Genomic DNA, 18,277 nt, shown 5'->3' with positions numbered 1-18,277 from the left:
ATGAGTGTAAGACGAACCTCTTGTGGTAATCATTTCACAATATATGTAAATTAAACCATCATGCACTCCACCTTAAACTTATATAGTGATGTATATAAATTATTTCTCATAAAACTGAAAAAAGAGAGAAAGAAAACATGAAGCTCTAACATAAATTAGCATTAGGTGTCTATAACCTCCAGTTAGTAGAAACCTCACAATGAATCACTTTTTGGGGTTGAGCATTGTATGTAAAGAGATATGATTATACTACAGTTTCCTTCTGGTGTTTGAAGAAAATTTTCCACTTATAACACAGGGTGAAACTTCCTCATGATTCTATTAGACTTAATAATTTCTAGGCTTTAAAGTGAGATCTAAAGTTTATTTGGCAATGCCTTTCCTTGGAATTATTCAAGTGGTTTAATGTTATACGTGTGGTGCCTCTGAATCTCAAGTTCCGAGAAGCTCTTCTGGTGGGGATGGTTTTTTGGGTTCCATTGATCTTCCACTGGGCATCTTGAATTGTGCTTCTATTTCCTTTTAAATTCAAATGGTGGACAATACTATTAGATATGGAGATAGTGGTTCCAAAAGCTTCCTGATCCATTAAAATCTGTAGCTCTGGGTGGGTACAGAAAGCAATGTGGTTTCTGTTTTTTTATTTGTGTTTTGTTTTTGTTTGTTTGTATTTCTTTATTTTTAAGGGGCAAGTATCAATCAAGGGCTTAATTTTTATAGAGTTTGAGTTGCCTTTGGTCAGTCCTTTTCCTATCTTCTAAACAATCTCTTTTACGAATCATAGCTGCTCATGTCCAACAAAGCATCTCATGAAGCCCAGACTTTCTCGTCATGACTCAATAAGTATTAAATAGATTGAATGGATCAAATGTAAACATATTGCTTTTAAATGGCATCTCTGCCATTCCTTGGCCCATTTAAGTAACTTTCATTAAGTCCATACCAAAGCCAGCTAATAATACTTGACATCTTGAGAGTTCAAAATTTAGAGAGTCAGAGAGGTAGCATCCAAAAGCAGAATCAGATTACTCCACTCGGCAGAGTTCAGTTTGTCTGTTTCACAAGTAAATAAAGCATACTGATGCTTTGTGAACCCTCCAAGCCTAGCTCCTCTATGTTCAATTTTTCAGCAGAGGAAGAAATCATGGCTTGACTTGGAAGCATCCGACATATAAAGCATTCATCAGGAGTATCCATTATCAGGATAAGGTCTATATCACCTCACAAGAAATTATTGCTCCATCTTTTCTTGTAGGTCTTGCCACTATATTGGGCTATGTTTTGTTCTGTTTTCTTTTGATCACTGAGCAAACTCTGTGTGTACTCTTATAGTTCCAGTCCACAGAATTGGGTGGTTTTCTCCTTGTCATGAAAGTACATTTCCAGTTCTCTGGATTCTCCTTCCAGTCGGGAGGGCAGTTGTGAGATACATAGAGACATCTTTTTAGTAGTACAGCTTATTCATCTCCAGGTCAGACCTATTACTTGGTACTCTAAGAGGTGATTGGGAAGGTAGTAACAGGGCCAATATCTGAAGAAAAAAGTAAAGGGAAATTATTCTTCAAACTGTCCTTAACATTATCTGCTATTGTAGTAAGGGTAAAAAACTACCTGGACAATTTTTTGTAGATATGACAGGCATTATATGTTTTTAGTGAAACTGGTTTTCACAATTAAGTCTACAATTTTAGTTAACTTTATCTTTTTAATTAAAAAAATGTCTGTTGGTATTCTTATATATCATTTTCTCTTTTTCCTTTTGCTTATCTCTAAATTATTTTCTGATAACACTATAACAGCAATGCCAATGCTGTTTCTATAGTAACTTTAGATTTAGGAGTTGTTCCCCCATAAATCACACAGTTCTTGTTACAGTTGGTTGTCACAATTACATTTCTGCTTTTTTCACAAGTTGAGGGATCATAAAAACAACCTCATTTACAAATATTATTTATTCACAGAAAAGATCACAGAATTTAACATTCTGTTATTCTGAGTCTTTCAAATAAACTATTCAAAATTTCTTACCTTGGTTATCAAAGTTTTATAAGAATGCTACCCATGCTTTCTCAGAGGGATTTATACTTAGAACTCCAAAATCCCTCATTCAGGATGCTTTGGGTGGGGATTTCCAGATCCGTCTGGTTCAGGCCTAACTCACTATTTGTCTCTCCAAGATCCATTCTCTGCCTTCCATCTCCTTGAGGGCAACTGTGATCTACCTAGTTTCTCTCTAATATTAACACTAACATCTTACATAACTATTGTGCAATGGTCAAAACTATGAAATTAATGTTAGTACAATACTATTAACTGAACACAGATAGTCTCAATTTTTCCATTAATGACCTTTTTCTGTACCAGGATCCAATCCAGGATCCCACATTGCATTAGGTTGTCATATCTCCTTAGTCTCCTCCAATCCCTAACAGTTCTATAGCCTTTCCTTGTCTTTCAGGACCTCGACACTTTTGAAGAGTACGATGGTCAGGTATTTTGTAGAATGTTCCTGGTTTTTTTTTAGGAAATGGACTGACATTTTGGATGTGAGGGAAGAATCACAAAGAGATATGCTCTTCTTGTTGTACTTGATCAGGGAACACATGATGTCAGCATGATTTATTACGGTGATGCTGATCTTGGTTAAGATGATATTTTTTGGGTTTCTCCATTGTAAACTGACTATGTTTACCTCTTCATACTCTGTCCATTAGAATTGAGTCATTAAGCCCTGCCCACATTCAAAGGGAGGAGAATTAAGCTCCATTTCCTAGAGAAAGGAGTTTCCAAGAATTGGTGGTCATATGTTAAAACCATAACAGGTATAATTTTAAATAAAATTGATATAACAAACTGGGTTCCAAGATTTGCCCAAGACCACACAGTGACTTGCCTTCCAGGTTCAGGATTAGGATTCAGTAGTCTTATTTCCCAAGTAAAAGTCCTTTAATAAATGTATTTGTGAGTGTTGTATGACAAATGTGAAGCAAGCATTTCCTACAACACAATTATTACTGAGCTGCAGGGTAATTAGTCATTGTTGAGAAGCAGCAATGCACACACACGGAGTTGTATTTCAACTCCATTGGTGGCTGTGATCTCTTTGTCATGTTACAGGGCTGAAGTCTTCTAAATCTCATCCACATACTTCCATCCCATAGGTTTCTCCTCGACCTGATTCCTTCATGCCCTCACCCACCATTAATTCTGAGTGCTGGAGGGGCCTGAAACAGACAGGAGACTGAGGAACTTTCTGGGCAGGGGAATAAGTAGGAGAGAGCCAGGCTAGAGATGGTGACCTAGAAGCAGAAAGGATGAGAATGGATACCAGCTTCCAATGTCTGGCATGCTTTGTTTATTACTGTGCTCTGTACTCCAATTTAAACTACAGTGCCAGATACAAATAAGCATTTGTTGAATGACTGTAAGGGCAGAGGGATAGAGAGAGGTTAACGTTGAGCAAAGGAAATGAGAAGAATTTGGTTGAGGTACCCAACTATTCCTACTATATTAGTTACATGCCCATCTCACCCTAGATGACTAAAGCAAGCCTGTCATTGGTGGTAGGCTTCTGAACCTGAATGATCATAACCACTATGAGTAATATCATGCATCATACTTAGTCCTTGCAATGCCACTATGCAGTAGGTATTATTGTCCCCTTTTACAGATGAAGCTCCCAGAGGTTAAACGACTTGCCTGAGGTCACACAGTGAGTCTCAGATCAGGACTGGAACCCAGCCAGACCTGCCTGACTCCAGCGTTGTCTGTGAAAAAGTCTTATTTTAGAGTAAGATGGGTTAAAATGCAAATTTTCAGCAAGTATGAGAACAGAGGTTGCACTGAGCATAAAGCAAGATACCAGATGCTTTCTTGTTTATATAGGAGAAAAAAAGAAGTCATAAAGTTAGAAGCACTGGGGTTTGGCAGAGAGAGAATATCTGGAAAAGTAGAGAAAGGAGAGGTTACAGACCCTGAGAGCAAACTTGCCCCATTTGCCTCTGTCAAGGCTTCTGGTTTTCAGAGTAACAAGGGCAGCTCCCATTAATTGAATATTTACTATGTAAATGAATTATTACTGAGATAATCCCATTATCTCATTTACTCTTCTTCACAGCCCTCTGAAACATAGATACTATTGCTACAGGTAATAGACTTGAAAAAATAGACTTGTTATAGTTCAAGTGACACAGAAAGTGGCAGGCCAGGGTTTTAACACAGATCTGACAGCAGATCCCCAACTCCAAAGTCATGTGGACCTCCGTTTTATATAAAGATGACTGGAAGCTATGAGCCTTCACAAATACATATAGCCACAGGGAACTCACGTCCACCTCCTTCCATGAGGGGGTACCTAGGACACCGATATCACCCTCAAAATAAAGGAGAGAGAAACTGTTAATAGGTGAGTAACACACACAGATCCTCTTTCAACATCAAAATTTCAACTTGAGGACTATGTAAATTCTTAATTACTGTCGTTTCAGCCTAACACTTATCTTTATAGCTAAGAAGCCCTAAAAATGTCTACTTTACCATAGAATTCTAAGACCTGAGTATGTAAATATTTATAACCATGAAAGCTCAGCAATTTTGGCTTCAATCAGAGACTGCTGTTCTTAATATATAGAAAAGTAAGGAATTTTGTGAATAAGCTCACTTTGACAGTGGCATTAATATCCTTTTCTCTCTAAGCTTGACTTGTCATTGTGGTAACAATCCGGATGAAATTTCCATGTTCTATAATTAGTTATAAGTCTTATGTACATGTCCTGCTGATGCTATAGGCCAAACTTTAGCACTCTATTTTTTTTTAAATACCAGGTGTTTTTTTTTCAGTTATTTGAATTATAAAATATTCTTTTAAACATTTCAAATAATATAGAAGTGTTTAAAATAAAGCAAACCATCTTCCTTTCCTTCCCTATACTCTCCTGGTTAACTGCTATTATGATAATTATAGCTTAATCTTTCCATATTTTTTTCTTTGCTTTGAGACACACACACATATTTAAGAGACAAGGATCATATAGCTATGCATATTATTCTGTAATATGCTTTTTTAACTTAATGAGATATGCTGGACAACTTTCCAAATCAACACATTCAGGTCTACCTTAATCTTTTTAAGAGCTGCACAGATTTTTGTAATGTAGTTATATCATAGTTTATTCATCCGTCCTCTGTTGATAGACATTCAAGATGTTTATTTTCTTCTTGTTATTGAAGCAATGCTGCCATGCATATGTCATATATTAGTATATATATTTTATGTACTGTCAGAGAAATTCCTAGAAATGAAATTTCTGGAGTTAGAACTCCTAACTTTCACCAATCTGATGGATGAAAATGGTATTTTTTTTTTCCTTTTCACTGCTGAGTCAGAAAGTATGTACATTAAATTTACATTAAATTTCATGAATATGGCCATATTGATTTCCAAATACTATAGTTACAAACAACAGAGACTTCTTTAATTTAAGTGAAAAAAAGGTTTATTAAAAGTGACTATGCAGCTCCAGAATCTTCAGAAGGACAAACGAAAGAGGGAAGGCCACAGTGAGGCCTAGCCATGGGAAGCAGCACCCAACCACGTGGCTGTGTCGTTGTAGAGAAAACATTAGCTTGGTTCTCACCATCGTGGATGGCAGGTCAGCCACTGACTTCCAGTGAATAACCACCTCCACCATGAGGCTTGTCAAATGCTGAGAGAAGTGTACCAGTGTTTCCCATTGTGCTTATGATTCTTGTCAAGCTCTCCTTGTGTTTCAGGGAGATTTTACCTTTTATAATCTGAGGCTGTATTATTTGCCATGTAATGGTTCTCAATTATTATTTGTTCTTTCTACAAATATCTTTTTTCTTTTTTATCTTTTTTCATGACAAAATATCCTTATTTAAATTTCAATTTTTAATATGTTTTACTTTTCTTAGTCTGCATTTGCTGGTATATAATCTGGCCCCATCCCTTCATTTTCATTCCTTTTTTTTCCTCTCATTCTATTAGTTTTTGTCTTTTGATAAAGGAGTTAAGCTACTTATTCTCTTACAATGACTTATGTATTTCACCTTGTTCCTTTCATGTTATTTCATGATAACTTTTAATTCTACCTTTTTATTTCCATTTTTTCCTTTACATACTTGGATGCACTGCTTGTCATGAATAATTTTCAAGTTTTACTAGTGTATTCCCATTTACCAGTGATTTCTCCCTATTTTCATAGTCATTTTAATCTCTATTTCTATACTAATAAACCAATAACTAAATAATAACTATATCTTCCACCAAATGTTTCACTATTCCATTCTGCCCCTTCCATCATCCAACTCCAAGTTAAGCAATTTTGGAAATGTTTTTACTTTATCCCTGCCCCATCCCCTCCCCAACTCTTGTGTGTTAATAATTTAGAATTTTAGTTCCAGGATATTATTAAATGCTCTTTTAACATATGTTTTGATGGTTGCAAAATTCTTTATAAATTAATACTGAAGTTTATACATTATTAGTCATTTAGAGAAAACTATAAACTTACAAGAATCATTGTTCACCATCATTTTCATGTTCTTTGTCCTCTGCTATTTTGAGGTCTTTGTTCTGATTTAATTTTTATTTGGTTGCAGCAATGTCCTTGAGTAATTTCTTCAGAAAGGGCACACAGATGTTATACTTTTGAGCTCAAAGATTTCTTTCTTTGTTTTTACATTTAAATGATATATTGGATGAGCATAAGGTTCTTGAGTAAGAGCCTTCTTCTTTAGTAACTTAGTAAATGTTGTTCCACTATATCCCAGTTTCAGTGTAGCAGTTTGATATTAGGTTGATTCTCTTTCCTTTGTAATACCTTCTCTGTCTAGAAGCTTGTGCTCTTTATCCCTGGACTTCATAAATATTGCCAGAGTGTAACTTCTTTCATTAATTTGCCTAGGATTTAGATGGCCACTCCACCCCCCAAATCTGAAAAATCTTTGCTGTTTGTTATAACAGCAATTTTCTTCTGTCACTTCTTTGATCATTACTTCTCTATTTATTTCTTTTTTTCTCTCTAAAATACCTTTTTTTTATATATATATTGGGCCCAGGGTCTGATATCTATGAATTTAGTATTCCTGTGTGTTACCTTTTTGCACGTGGTTTCCATTTCTTCAAGCTTTTGCTCTCTGTTGTGAGATATTATTTCCATTTGTTTTTTCCAGACTATTAATTCAGTTCTCATCAGTGACTATTCTTGCTTGGTTTCTCTATTGAATTTTTAAATTCAGAATAATGCTTTTTTTCTTCCAGATTTTTTTCTGGGATCTAATTGCATCCCCTTAAGAGTTCTTATTACTTTTTTTTTTGGTTATAGTGCTTGTCTGTCTTTTCCATTAGTTCTGCCTCAATAAGAGCCGCCTGTTCTTGTTTCTTTAGTTGAGTCTTAAATTGGTTATGATTTTTCTTTGCCTGCTCATCCCCACACAGTCCAGGCTATTGGTGTCTTTTGATAGTGATGAACTCACAGGTGGTAGAAGGTACAGTTGGAGATTTGGGTCTAATCTCTTGATAGTCAAACAAACTGAAAAACTGGCATCTCTCTGCTGAGGCATGGATGGCAGGCCTTTCTGCTGTCAAGCCACTTGAGAACGGAAAAGTCTGTCCCTTTATAACCCCTGCAGCTTACATCCAAGGCTGACAGCATCCTTTTAACGGAACAACCTTTTAAAAGGCAGTAAACTTCAAGAGGGAAGGGTAAGTATATCTCCATATGCAGAAAAGGATCTATTTAGTATGTAGGTAGGGCCCCTCAGGCAGGTGATAAATCTGTGGTCTTACACCAGACTCTGTTAGAAATGCAAACCTTCACTTGGAACATTTTGGGACCTCTGAAATGCAAATACGATGCCAGAACCTACTCCCCCCCCCCCCCCCCCCGAGAACTCAATAGTTCATCTTCACCAGTGGTCTCCTTGACTCTCATAGTCAGCTATGCTTTTTTCAGCTACAAGTTATTGGAAGGGAGAAGGGTTTGTGAACATACTCCCAGGTCACCATGAACCCTAATTTCTGAATGGTATGCCAAAAGAGGTTTAAGGATTTGTCTTTGTTGTTATTTGAGAGAAAGGGTCATGAAAATGAGTTTGAGTATTGATGTAAAACAAATTATGCCTGTGTAAAAATGGCCATGTGAAAATTATAATATGTTGTACTTGCTCACTACAGAATATATTGGGTTGTCGGGAAAGTCATGACGTATTTTTTTCTGTGTTTTGTTGTAAAAATGCGTCATGACTTTTCCGACAACCCAATCTTTTTCCAACAGAAAAGTTTTGAAAGCAATTTACCATTCTGCTTTCTTATTTCTCTCTTGAAAGTAATTGAACATTTTATTTCCTGATTCTGACCCAGCCTTGGCAGGTATAATGGCTTGCAGGTATCAGTTCCAAAGTCAGTTGTCTGGCAGAAATGTCAAGTCAATCCCAAGTTGTACAAAAAGTGGGAGAGCCTGTGGTTGGCTGGTAGCTAAGCAGGTGCAACCATTTTTTTCACAGGGCAGTTATGGGAAAACATCACTCAGTAAAATGATGCTCTTTTTTTTTTTTAAATTGGGGGGTTGGGGGAGGGGAACAGTGTTGGGGAATTAAGGAAGGAGACCAGCCAAGTTGTTACTCCTCAGTCTTAGTTGTGGAGGGCACCAGTCGCCATCTGGTGCCCATCGGCAGCTCGTGGCCTCTAAGCTCAAGGTGCTGTATTCAATCTTAATTGTGGGTGGGCGTAGCCACCATCCCATGCAGGAGTTGAACCAGCAGCCTTGTTGTTAAGAGCGCTCACTCTATCTACTGAGCCATCCAGGTGGCAGCTCAGCTCAAGGTGCCAAGTTCAGTCTTAGTTGCAGGTGGGCATAGGCACCATCCCATGCGGGAGTCAATCGGCATCCTTGTTGTTAAGAGCGCATGCTCTATCCACTGAGCAATCCGGGTGACAGCTCAGCTCAAGGTGCCGAATTTAGTTCCAGCTGTGGGTGAGCATAGCCCACCACTGAACTGGCAGTCTTATTGTTAGGAGCATGTGCTGTCACCAGCTGAGCCATCCTTCTACCCGTTGGCAGCTCAGTGGCTGTTCAGCTTGGGTGCAGCGTCACTGGTCCATGTGGGAATTGAATCGGTGGCCCCGTTGCTCAGAGATCACACTCTTAAGCTAACTCTTAACCAGTTAAGTCACTCGTCCTGCCCAAATCATGCTCTTTTAACCCTCAAAATCCTCCCCTTTGCATTTGACTTTATTTACAGATAGCCTTGGACACCAGTTACTGGACTGTCATTAATCACGTCTTCATCTGGGGCAGCATTGCCACTTATTTCTCCATTTTATTTGCAATGCACAGTAATGGCATGTTTGACATCTTCCCAAACCAGTTTCCTTTTATTGGTAAGTGAATCCTACTATCTACTGGGACCTACGGCCATGCGGTCATTTATCTATCTGTAATTTATTTTCTATGTTTGGTGGGACTAGGGAGGTCAATAATCCTTTATCTAGGAATTGATTACATTGGAAATACCTGAAGGTTTCCAGGATTGAAAAGGTCTCCAAAAGATCAGTTTCTGCTGTCCCTACCAGGTGAAGAAGAATCACTGAGATAGCTGCTTACAGGTTTCCAACAGCCCAGATGCAGTAAACTGCCCCTTTGCAAACAAGAGGCATAGCATATTATCAGGGCTACCTGAAGACTTGTGAAAAGTTCATGTATAATAAAGGAAAGAGAAAGAAATGGTAGGCTCTGCCTCTTATACCACATTATCTCCAACATCTCTGCCACAGTTTACCAGTGAAACTTATTTGCACTTATATAAGAAAGACATTTAGAGCCTTCTAAAAATTATGGAATATAAAGTAGCATGAAGAGTAGGCTCTGTAGATAGATGGCCAGGGTTCAGTGTCAGCTCCACCACTTACAAGCCAAGTAACCTTGGGCAAGTTTCTTTTCCTTTTCATGCCTTAATGTTTTCACTTCTAAACTGGGGATACTAATAGTTCCTAGTTCATAGAAAATTTGTAAGGGTAGTTGATATAACACATGCAAAATGCTTAGCATATAGCATTCTATGTAGTATTTTTGAAATAAATGTTAACAATGATGGCGATGATGGTGATAATAATGCTTCTTCAAGCAATTGTGGCTTGATTACTGGTTGAGGACGTTGCCGAGTGATTTGAGCAGCAGATGGGTAGCAATGAACCTCCTAAAATCCCTTAAAATCCTGAGATTCTATGATTCTACAAATAGTGTACGTCTGGTCTGTCTATGAAGTATACTACCATTGCTCGTCACATTTCAAAATGATTCCCAGCAAGGGCCACTGAACTTTACACAATGAGGCTACTAATATACTTTCTCAGAAGTTTTGAAATTTCTAGAGTGTGTGAGGTAAGTTGGTAACAGTGATGTCTCTGAGTTTATCCCAGCAAGCTGGAAAGGAGACATGCACAGTGATAACCTTCTTGAACTCAATCAAGCAAGACAGATGGCATCTACTGGTTGAGGAATCCAGTCTACACATGAATTCTTAGAAGACTGATTCACATAGAAAGCAAAATAAGAGCAACTATAGTGCTATACATTTCCAGTGATGCAAAGGCATCTGAAATCGTCATTCCACTTAAATGCACCCATACACTTAAGAATGTTATTCTTCAACTTTTGCCTTGCCCTGTGTGTACATGGAAGTCTTAAATTGTACCACTCTTAATATGTAATGTTAATACTTTGTATACCAAAAGATTCCAGCCATTTAGAAACATGATGGCTAAAAATAAGAATAAGCATATTAGGAAAGAAAGACATTAAAACTATTTTTAAGTGTTTTTTTTTTCTGGTTGCCAAATCTGAAAGTTCAGTGCATTGACCAAAAGATTTCCAGTCCTAAGAGAGCATTCTAGCATGTGTAATGAGACTGGAATGCCTTCACTGGAGAAAGTAGTTTGTGCGGGGACTACTCTCTCCAGCTAAGCACATGTCATTCCAGGAATTAATTACTGGGCTCCAATGAGACTTTTCAAAAGTTAGATCAACATTGGGGTTTAAGAAAAAATTTTTTTTCCTTAGTAGCCAGCAGCAAACAGGAGTGTGGTTTTAAAGCGAAGCTTGTTTTTTTTTTCTAGCTATGCCTCAGGGTACTGAGCTTCAAGCAGCCCAAAGAGCCATTTAATTTATTGAGTCAAGTTTGTTTCTGCCCGGCAACTAGAACCAACTGTTCTTTGGTAGACAGACTCTATCCTCCAAAGCCAGGAAATGCAGGCATACCAATCAGTAGCCAAACCATTGTCTTCAAAGGCCATTCAAATGGTGTTAATACTTTAGCATTAGGAGAGAGAACCTGGGTAATTGGAGGTATCATGGTAAACCCCTAGAAAACCAACAGGAACAAAAGTTTACTTTAGTGATGTAAGTAGGGTTGACGTCTTCTGTAGAACTTGTCTGTCTTCTTTACTGATCCTTAATGGTTTGTTTAAACAAACATCCCAGCAGATGAGGTGTGAGTATAAAGTAAGCAAACTGGCTCCAGGCCTGGAAATGAGTTTCACTACTGTATGCATTAGCATGATGGATGGCTGCATCAGTGGTTTCCCAGTGAGAGGAATGCTCTTTTCACAAACTCAGGAACATCCCTGATCTCCTGGGAACCTTGAGTACCTTATAACAGAGTGACAGTCAGAGAGATCAGCAAGCCCCTTTGAGGCAGGTTTTCTGCGGCTGTTGCCTGAATTGAAAAGGTTGGCCCTGTAGTAGATATAGTTCACCTTTTATGACATAGCCAGTCACCAAGATCATTGTTTGAAATTGTACCTGCAACCAAGATATACATTTTGTAGTTTTCTTATGATAGATAGTGAGGGAGAGCAGTGTTTGCCACCCCCAAAAATGTGCCTTTTGGAGGGATATTTAATTTTAAGCTGGTTATTTTTTAAGAAACAAAAGATTCAAGAAGAATCTTGGACCTTTCCCCTGACTGCCTAAAAGGATTTAGATAGAGGACCTGCTCCAGGAAGGGAGATACCATGAACTAGTTGTGATACAGAGGGAGGAAACTAGCAAGGCTGCTTGATCAAAGTCCTCTGTGTCCCATTGTTACAGATGGCCCAGCAAACATTTATTTATCAGACATTTGCTTCTCCATCTCCATGTGAATTACCTTCCTCCCCTCTGAAGACCAAACCACTAGCTTCCCCCTCACCCTGTCCCCTTTTCCCTTAGCTCAAGATGGCATATATGCCTCAACTGCCAAGGCAAATGTGCCTTTTAGAAGTAATGACTGCATTGTAGTCAAAGGATCTTGAGTTTGGATGAGAGAATAATGCTTCATGAGTGAAGCTGGAGTGAGCCTAGATAAGAGAACGCTTGGCTCCAGCTGACTGTCTCCTACTGATCAGGCCACAGAGCAGTTCCCAAGAGTTATCTCACCACTGTTGACTTCTCCTCATCCCCACTGAACACACTGTATACTGAAGAAAACACCTGATGGCTTTCCCTAGATAGTCCAAACCTCAACATATCATAAACAATCTCGTGGGAATAGACAACGAGGCTATTAATTCAGCAATTCGACTCTATTTATAACCACAGTGTATATTTTTCTTCAACAATAGGAAATGCACGCAATTCCCTTACCCAGAGGTGCGTCTGGCTTGTTATTTTCCTAACAACAGTGGCTTCAGTTATGCCAGTGGTGGCACTCAGATTTTTGAAGGTGGATTTATTCCCAACCCTGAGTGATCAGGTACGTGGTAGTGCTGATGAGTACTTGGAGGGCTGGTCTTTGGCTCTTGGAATTGTGTTCCTCTCTGCCTGATTGGAAGCCCAGGGAAGAGCTAATGAATATGGACAAACACGCGCAGGTACACAGCATCGCATCACAGTAGATGGGACAGCCTGTATCTGAATGTACTAGCCTGTGAGTGCCGCTGAAGATAAATGTCTACAATAGAATCAACATGGGAGAGAAGTAAAAAATTACAAGTTAAGTTGGATATTTTTAAAAGTTGACTGTTGAAAAAGGAGCTCTCTGGCAGCATTTTGGGCCATTGCTCTAAGACAAAGGCAAGCTACAGGGAAAGTTATTAACTGGGAAGCAAACACGAGGTACAGTAAAAGAGAGGCAATCAAGGTATGCAGTGAAGGGACATTAGGTTTGTGGAAATATAGTACAATAGCAGATTCAAAACATGGGGAAGATGTTACTTTCTGAACAGGTTAAGAAAGGGTACAGCAGCATGACAGATGCATTGGAAAATATACAGTTAGAAGGAAAATAGAAAGAACAGATTGTAGAAATACCTAAACCAAGGGATTCACAATATTTCATGGGAAGAGGAATATAAGCAGGACAATGTCAAGTTAGGTCAGAACCCAGATAAAAAAAGAAAAAAAGAAAGAAAGAGGAAATACACATTTGTAGCCACATCATGAGAAGCAGAAAAACATTGATGGGGTGAGTGACCAGGCCAATGATACTGAGAGAAACTGAGGCAGAACTTGCCTTGTCATGATATCCCTCACATTCTGGGGCCAGAATATGAAAAGATTCATTCTGAAATGACTCACGGTGTCCCCTGTTTTATCTGTCCTTTCATTTTGGCTCTGCAAGCTCATTCTTATGTAAACCCAGAAAATGATGGATGAGCTCAAAGAAGAAAGATGATGCTCATTTCTTCCTATATTTAGTCAGGTCATGATTTTCAGCTTCACAGCTTTCTCCTGACACAAAACTGAGACTCCAAGCAAGCGGGTGAATCAGAGAACTGATTTGGCTTGCACCGAACCTTGCCTCTTTTTCTCCATAACTTTATAGGGACATGAAAGAAATATCAGAAACCCACCCAAATGTGTTGACCTCTTCAAAAACCCATAAAAACCCCCAAAGAAAGCTCAAAACTGAAAATCTCATGATGCATTGACCTACACAAAAGTTGGAAATTTTTGGTTCTCATTTTCTAAATTTTGCCCTTGTCTAATTACTAATGACTGTTGAATCCTGAGAATCTTTAAAAGAGAGGAACAAGGCCTTTTTGGGGGGTGGGAAATGGGACTATAAATTGTTACACTGACTGTGTTTGGGTGATGCATGTTAGAAAACCTTTCTGTACAAAAGTATGTTTCTATTCATTTAAAATGGATGTATGAGATGGCGACAATAAGGAAATTTGCCTTAACACTTCTCACGTAATAGTCCCTTGGTAGAAATAAAAAACTAACCAGTGCCCAGTGTAACCTTTTAGGCAGACAAAGTCTTCATTTTTAGGTGAAAAGCTTGTTTTTCACCTAAATGAAGTTGGGTATTTTATTATTGTTGATGTTGTTTTGACTGAAGAGGCTTTCACTTCACCAAGTGGCCCATCGGTGGAGTCCAGCATTTGCACCGTCTCACTCTGGGTTCCCTTCCTTTCCAGATCCGCCAGCGGCAGAAGGCTCAACGGAAAGCAAGGCCACCATATAGCCGAAGGCCTCAGACTCGTAGATCAAGCTCAAGAAGGTCTGGATATGCTTTCGCTCACCAAGAGGGCTATGGGGAGCTTATCACATCTGGAAAAAATATGCGAGCTAAAAGTCCACCCCCAACTTCAGGGGTGGAAAAGACACCGTATAATAGCACTAGCTGGATTGAAAATTTATGTAAGAAAACCACAGACACCATGAGCAGCTTTAGCCAGGATAAAACAGTAAAACTGTGAGTCAAGATGAATTTCAACCACACAGTTATCTTTTCACTTCACCTGGAGCTGAAATTCATCTGGCTCCGGAGTTTGGGATCAGGAGCTAGGAGTGGGGCAGATTGCCTCACTTAACTTAAATCCATGCAGACAGCTGCTGGTGCCGTCAAATAGAGGTGTACTCTACCGGAAAGCAAGCCAGGTGGTCACTATCTAATTCGTGATTTGGCAGAAAAAACCCTCACGATACAAGCACAGGTTTTTTATCAACCTAGATACCAACTGACCTGAACTTAGGATCTTATTTATGGAGAAAAACTTGTAAATCTTCATATACATTGAATAGACCTTCAGGTGGATAAAAGGGTGCATTCCAAAGGTATATATCCCAGCTGAAAAGCATTTTTGTTGAGAAACAAACACATACATGAAAGATCAGCCTTTCCCAAGATATACTTTCAAGATATAAAATTGTACTAAGGTACTTTCAGACTAAGAGGGGCTTGTCAGTCTTCAGTGTTATCAGCCTGTGTGTTCAGTGAGAGCAAAATCAAGTTCATGCCTGAAGAACAGAGAAACGTGTTGGTGTCCCTCATTTTTTCATTAGTCTAGAGACCAAGTAGATTGACCATCTTTATGGTGAGATACGCTGGTAATTCGGTCAAATTTATTCAAAAAGCTCTCAGGGACATGTTCATGAAATGTCAAAAAAAGGCTATCTAGCAAGTATTCTAAATACTTTTCAATGACTTTTATTACAACCTCAGTGGCTATTTGCCCAGTGTCATCCAGAACCATTAATGGGAGTATCAAAGCATTGGAATTTCACACTTGAATGACAGTATTCCATACAGTGTATGGGAAAATCCTTTCAACATTTCCTATTTTTAAAAGTTCCATTTGAAACCAAACAAATTAATAAACATTCTCTTCAAGAACTACTTAAATATTCAGGCTTAGGTCATACAGAGTGAGTTGCTTTTGGTATTCAGCTGTAATGTTTATAATTCCAATATATAAACATATGTAGGTGAGGTTGATTTTTTTTTTTTGAGATGTTCCAGTCCAAATGTGAATGATCAGTATAGTTCCCATAAAAGAATTCAGGCAGATTTGTGTTCAAACTCAGCTCTATTGCTTCTTACCTCTGTAATGCTGAGCAGGTAACGTGCCTCCTCTGAGACTCAGTTTCTTCCTCTGTGAAATGGGGATACACTATCTACCTCATGTGGTTGGTTGAGGACTGTCAAAACACAAATTCTCAAATCATTAAAAACATAATTCTCATATGAATAGATGATGAGTTAAGTTCCATTTGACTCATCATCAGAATAACAGAGCAATTTGAAGAGAATGTGAAGAACGAGAATTTAGTCAGTGGGAAAGGCCTTGATGAAATGAGATTGCAAAGTAAGATGTAAAACTGGTTAGTGTCCTATAGGGAAATAAAACTAAAACCTTGGAGGTGAATTTCCCTACCAAAAGCAAAAATAACTCATCCTCATGCCTTTTCAATGTCTTACAAATCAACCTTCAACTTTATAGGGTCCTTAATCTGGTCTGTATTGAATTATTAGTCAAACAAAGTTGTATGTCCCGAGAGAGTCTGATAGCCCTTGTGTGGGCTTGATGAATATTGAATTAGCATGATATTAATAAAGCACACAATCCTGGTGGGTTTTTTGTTTGTTTGTTTGTTTGTTTTGTTTTATTTTGCCTTAATTTCCAAGTCTGGGATAATTTTTCCAGAATGGAATAAAATGAGGTATGTGTCGAAGAGCCTAATATACTGCTTTAATCAAGTAAATGCTCATAGATGTTCCCTGTTCCCCCACATGCTGTGTTGACTTACCCAGATGTTAGTTTTCAGTGTCTAATTTGTGATTAGTTTAACTGTGTTTGCTCACTTTCTGTAACATTTTTGAAAGATTTGAAAACTCTCAGTAAATGTTTTGGCACTATTGGTGTTTGATGTTTTGCCTCTTCTTTATTGGGAACTCATTGGGAAGAGTTTTTGTTACATTGGTCAACTGATTTTTTTCCCCCTCTCCTTTATATGCCTGGGGAAAGTGTACATCATTCTTAGGATCAAAGTCAAGAATAAAACAAATGAATTGGATCTATGTGTAAGGGATGGGAAAGATTAGGAATGGTCCAAGTTTGTAAATTCAGTTCAAATTAAATAAGGCTGTTTATAAGCAGATAATGTGGATGATTGTGAGAGAAACACATTATCAACTTACTTTGGCCCCATGAGATTCAAATAAGCTCACACACCCATTGCGAGATCATTTGATTACAAGTGCCAGGGATTATTTTGAACCTGAAGAAAAAGAGCCCGAGGGGTGGTTGGTGATGGCAGTGCACTGGGGAATAATAAAATTTTAATTTTACATAAACATTATCAGATTATTTGGAAAGAAAACTTTTTTTTTTCCTTCTAGATTCAGGACTGATGTTGGTAACCTTGAGTTTTTAAAGTCTCAGTCCAAGTTTTGAGCTTTAACTGGCAATTACAAATTGCATTCCCCTGGCATAGATCTGCTATCTTTGTCTCTCTCATCTGCCTCCAAGCATGCATACCTATGAAGTAAAGAGAGAGGGATAAAGAAAGCCAGAAAGATAAAGCAAGAGAGGAAGAAAGCAATGGAGAGAAGAGAGGAGAGAGAGAGATAAAAGTTTCCAGTTATGTATCTCATAACTGGAGGTGATGTGACTCTCTGAAAAAATAAATTTAACCCCTCAAAGGAAAAAATTAGATTGTATTTGAGAAGTGAATAACAAAACTTCCTTTATAGTCAGTGAGATCAAGAACATTTTATTGGAAAGGGGACCAGGTGCTCTGGCTTCTCAGCGATGCTGCTGAGCTGTGTTCGGCGGGGCAGGCCACCTGACTTCCCCAGGCCTTCGTGTCTCAGTCCATCAATGCAGAAACCAGGCAGCATGGTCTCAAACACCCTTTCTCACTCACCCATTCTGTGAGCTGTTTTTGCCAGTGTTGCTGACTGTAATTGTTTTGATTGGTGGGAGGGAGGCGGGCGCTTGGCTCTCGTAATGGTTTCTATTTCTCTAGAACAGCACCTGGCGTCCTGCTGTCTTTCAGGTCACCACAGAGGTGCTAAACCCTATAGTAGAACTTTTTCCTGGCTCAGTTGAACACACTCCATTTCTTGCTAAAGATTCACTAACATCTTATATCCATGCTCTCCTTCCCTTGCCATCATTTTAAATATCAAAAGTATATAGAAACAAAGGTAAGACACTCCTGCTCAGTAAGAAGAAAGTCACTGTAAAGTTTTTTCTACCTTGTCCTTGGGCTTGGAGGAGATGTTTTTTTTAAACTTTATTGGGGAACAATGTGTTTTTTTGGGGGAACGATGTGTTTTTTTTCTAGGACCCCTGAGCTCCAAGTCAAGTTACTGTCCTTCAGTCTTAGTTGTGGAGGGTGCAGCTCAGCTCCAAGTCCAGTCATAGTTTTCAATCTAGTTGCAGGGGGGCACAGCCCATCATCCCATGTGGGAGTCGAACTGGCAACCTTGTTAAGAGCACATGCTCTCACCAGCTGAGCCATCGGCTGCCCTGAGATTTTTTTTT

At 38.6% G+C, this 18,277-nt stretch overlaps 1 protein-coding gene across 1 annotated transcript in view; it reads left to right on the top strand.

Moving 5' to 3' along the window:
- The window catches only part of ATP8B4 (ATPase phospholipid transporting 8B4 (putative)), a 207,140-nt gene extending 190,781 nt beyond the window's left edge, over nucleotides 1–16,359 (top strand). The window contains exons 22-24 of the mRNA XM_019664027.1: nucleotides 9,265–9,403; nucleotides 12,623–12,753; nucleotides 14,423–16,359. Of these exons, the coding sequence (XP_019519572.1) occupies nucleotides 9,265–9,403; nucleotides 12,623–12,753; nucleotides 14,423–14,704 (552 nt within the window). The 3' untranslated portion in view covers nucleotides 14,705–16,359. The remainder of the gene's footprint in view (nucleotides 1–9,264; nucleotides 9,404–12,622; nucleotides 12,754–14,422) is intronic.
- Nucleotides 16,360–18,277: the final 1,918 nt, after the last annotated feature.

This window comes from Hipposideros armiger, unplaced genomic scaffold (assembly GCF_001890085.2).
Source record: "Hipposideros armiger isolate ML-2016 unplaced genomic scaffold, ASM189008v1 scaffold_12, whole genome shotgun sequence".
Taxonomy (NCBI): Eukaryota; Metazoa; Chordata; class Mammalia; order Chiroptera; family Hipposideridae; genus Hipposideros; species Hipposideros armiger.
Note: the sequence above shows the minus strand (reverse complement) of the source record. Positions and strands in the feature narration are given on the sequence as shown.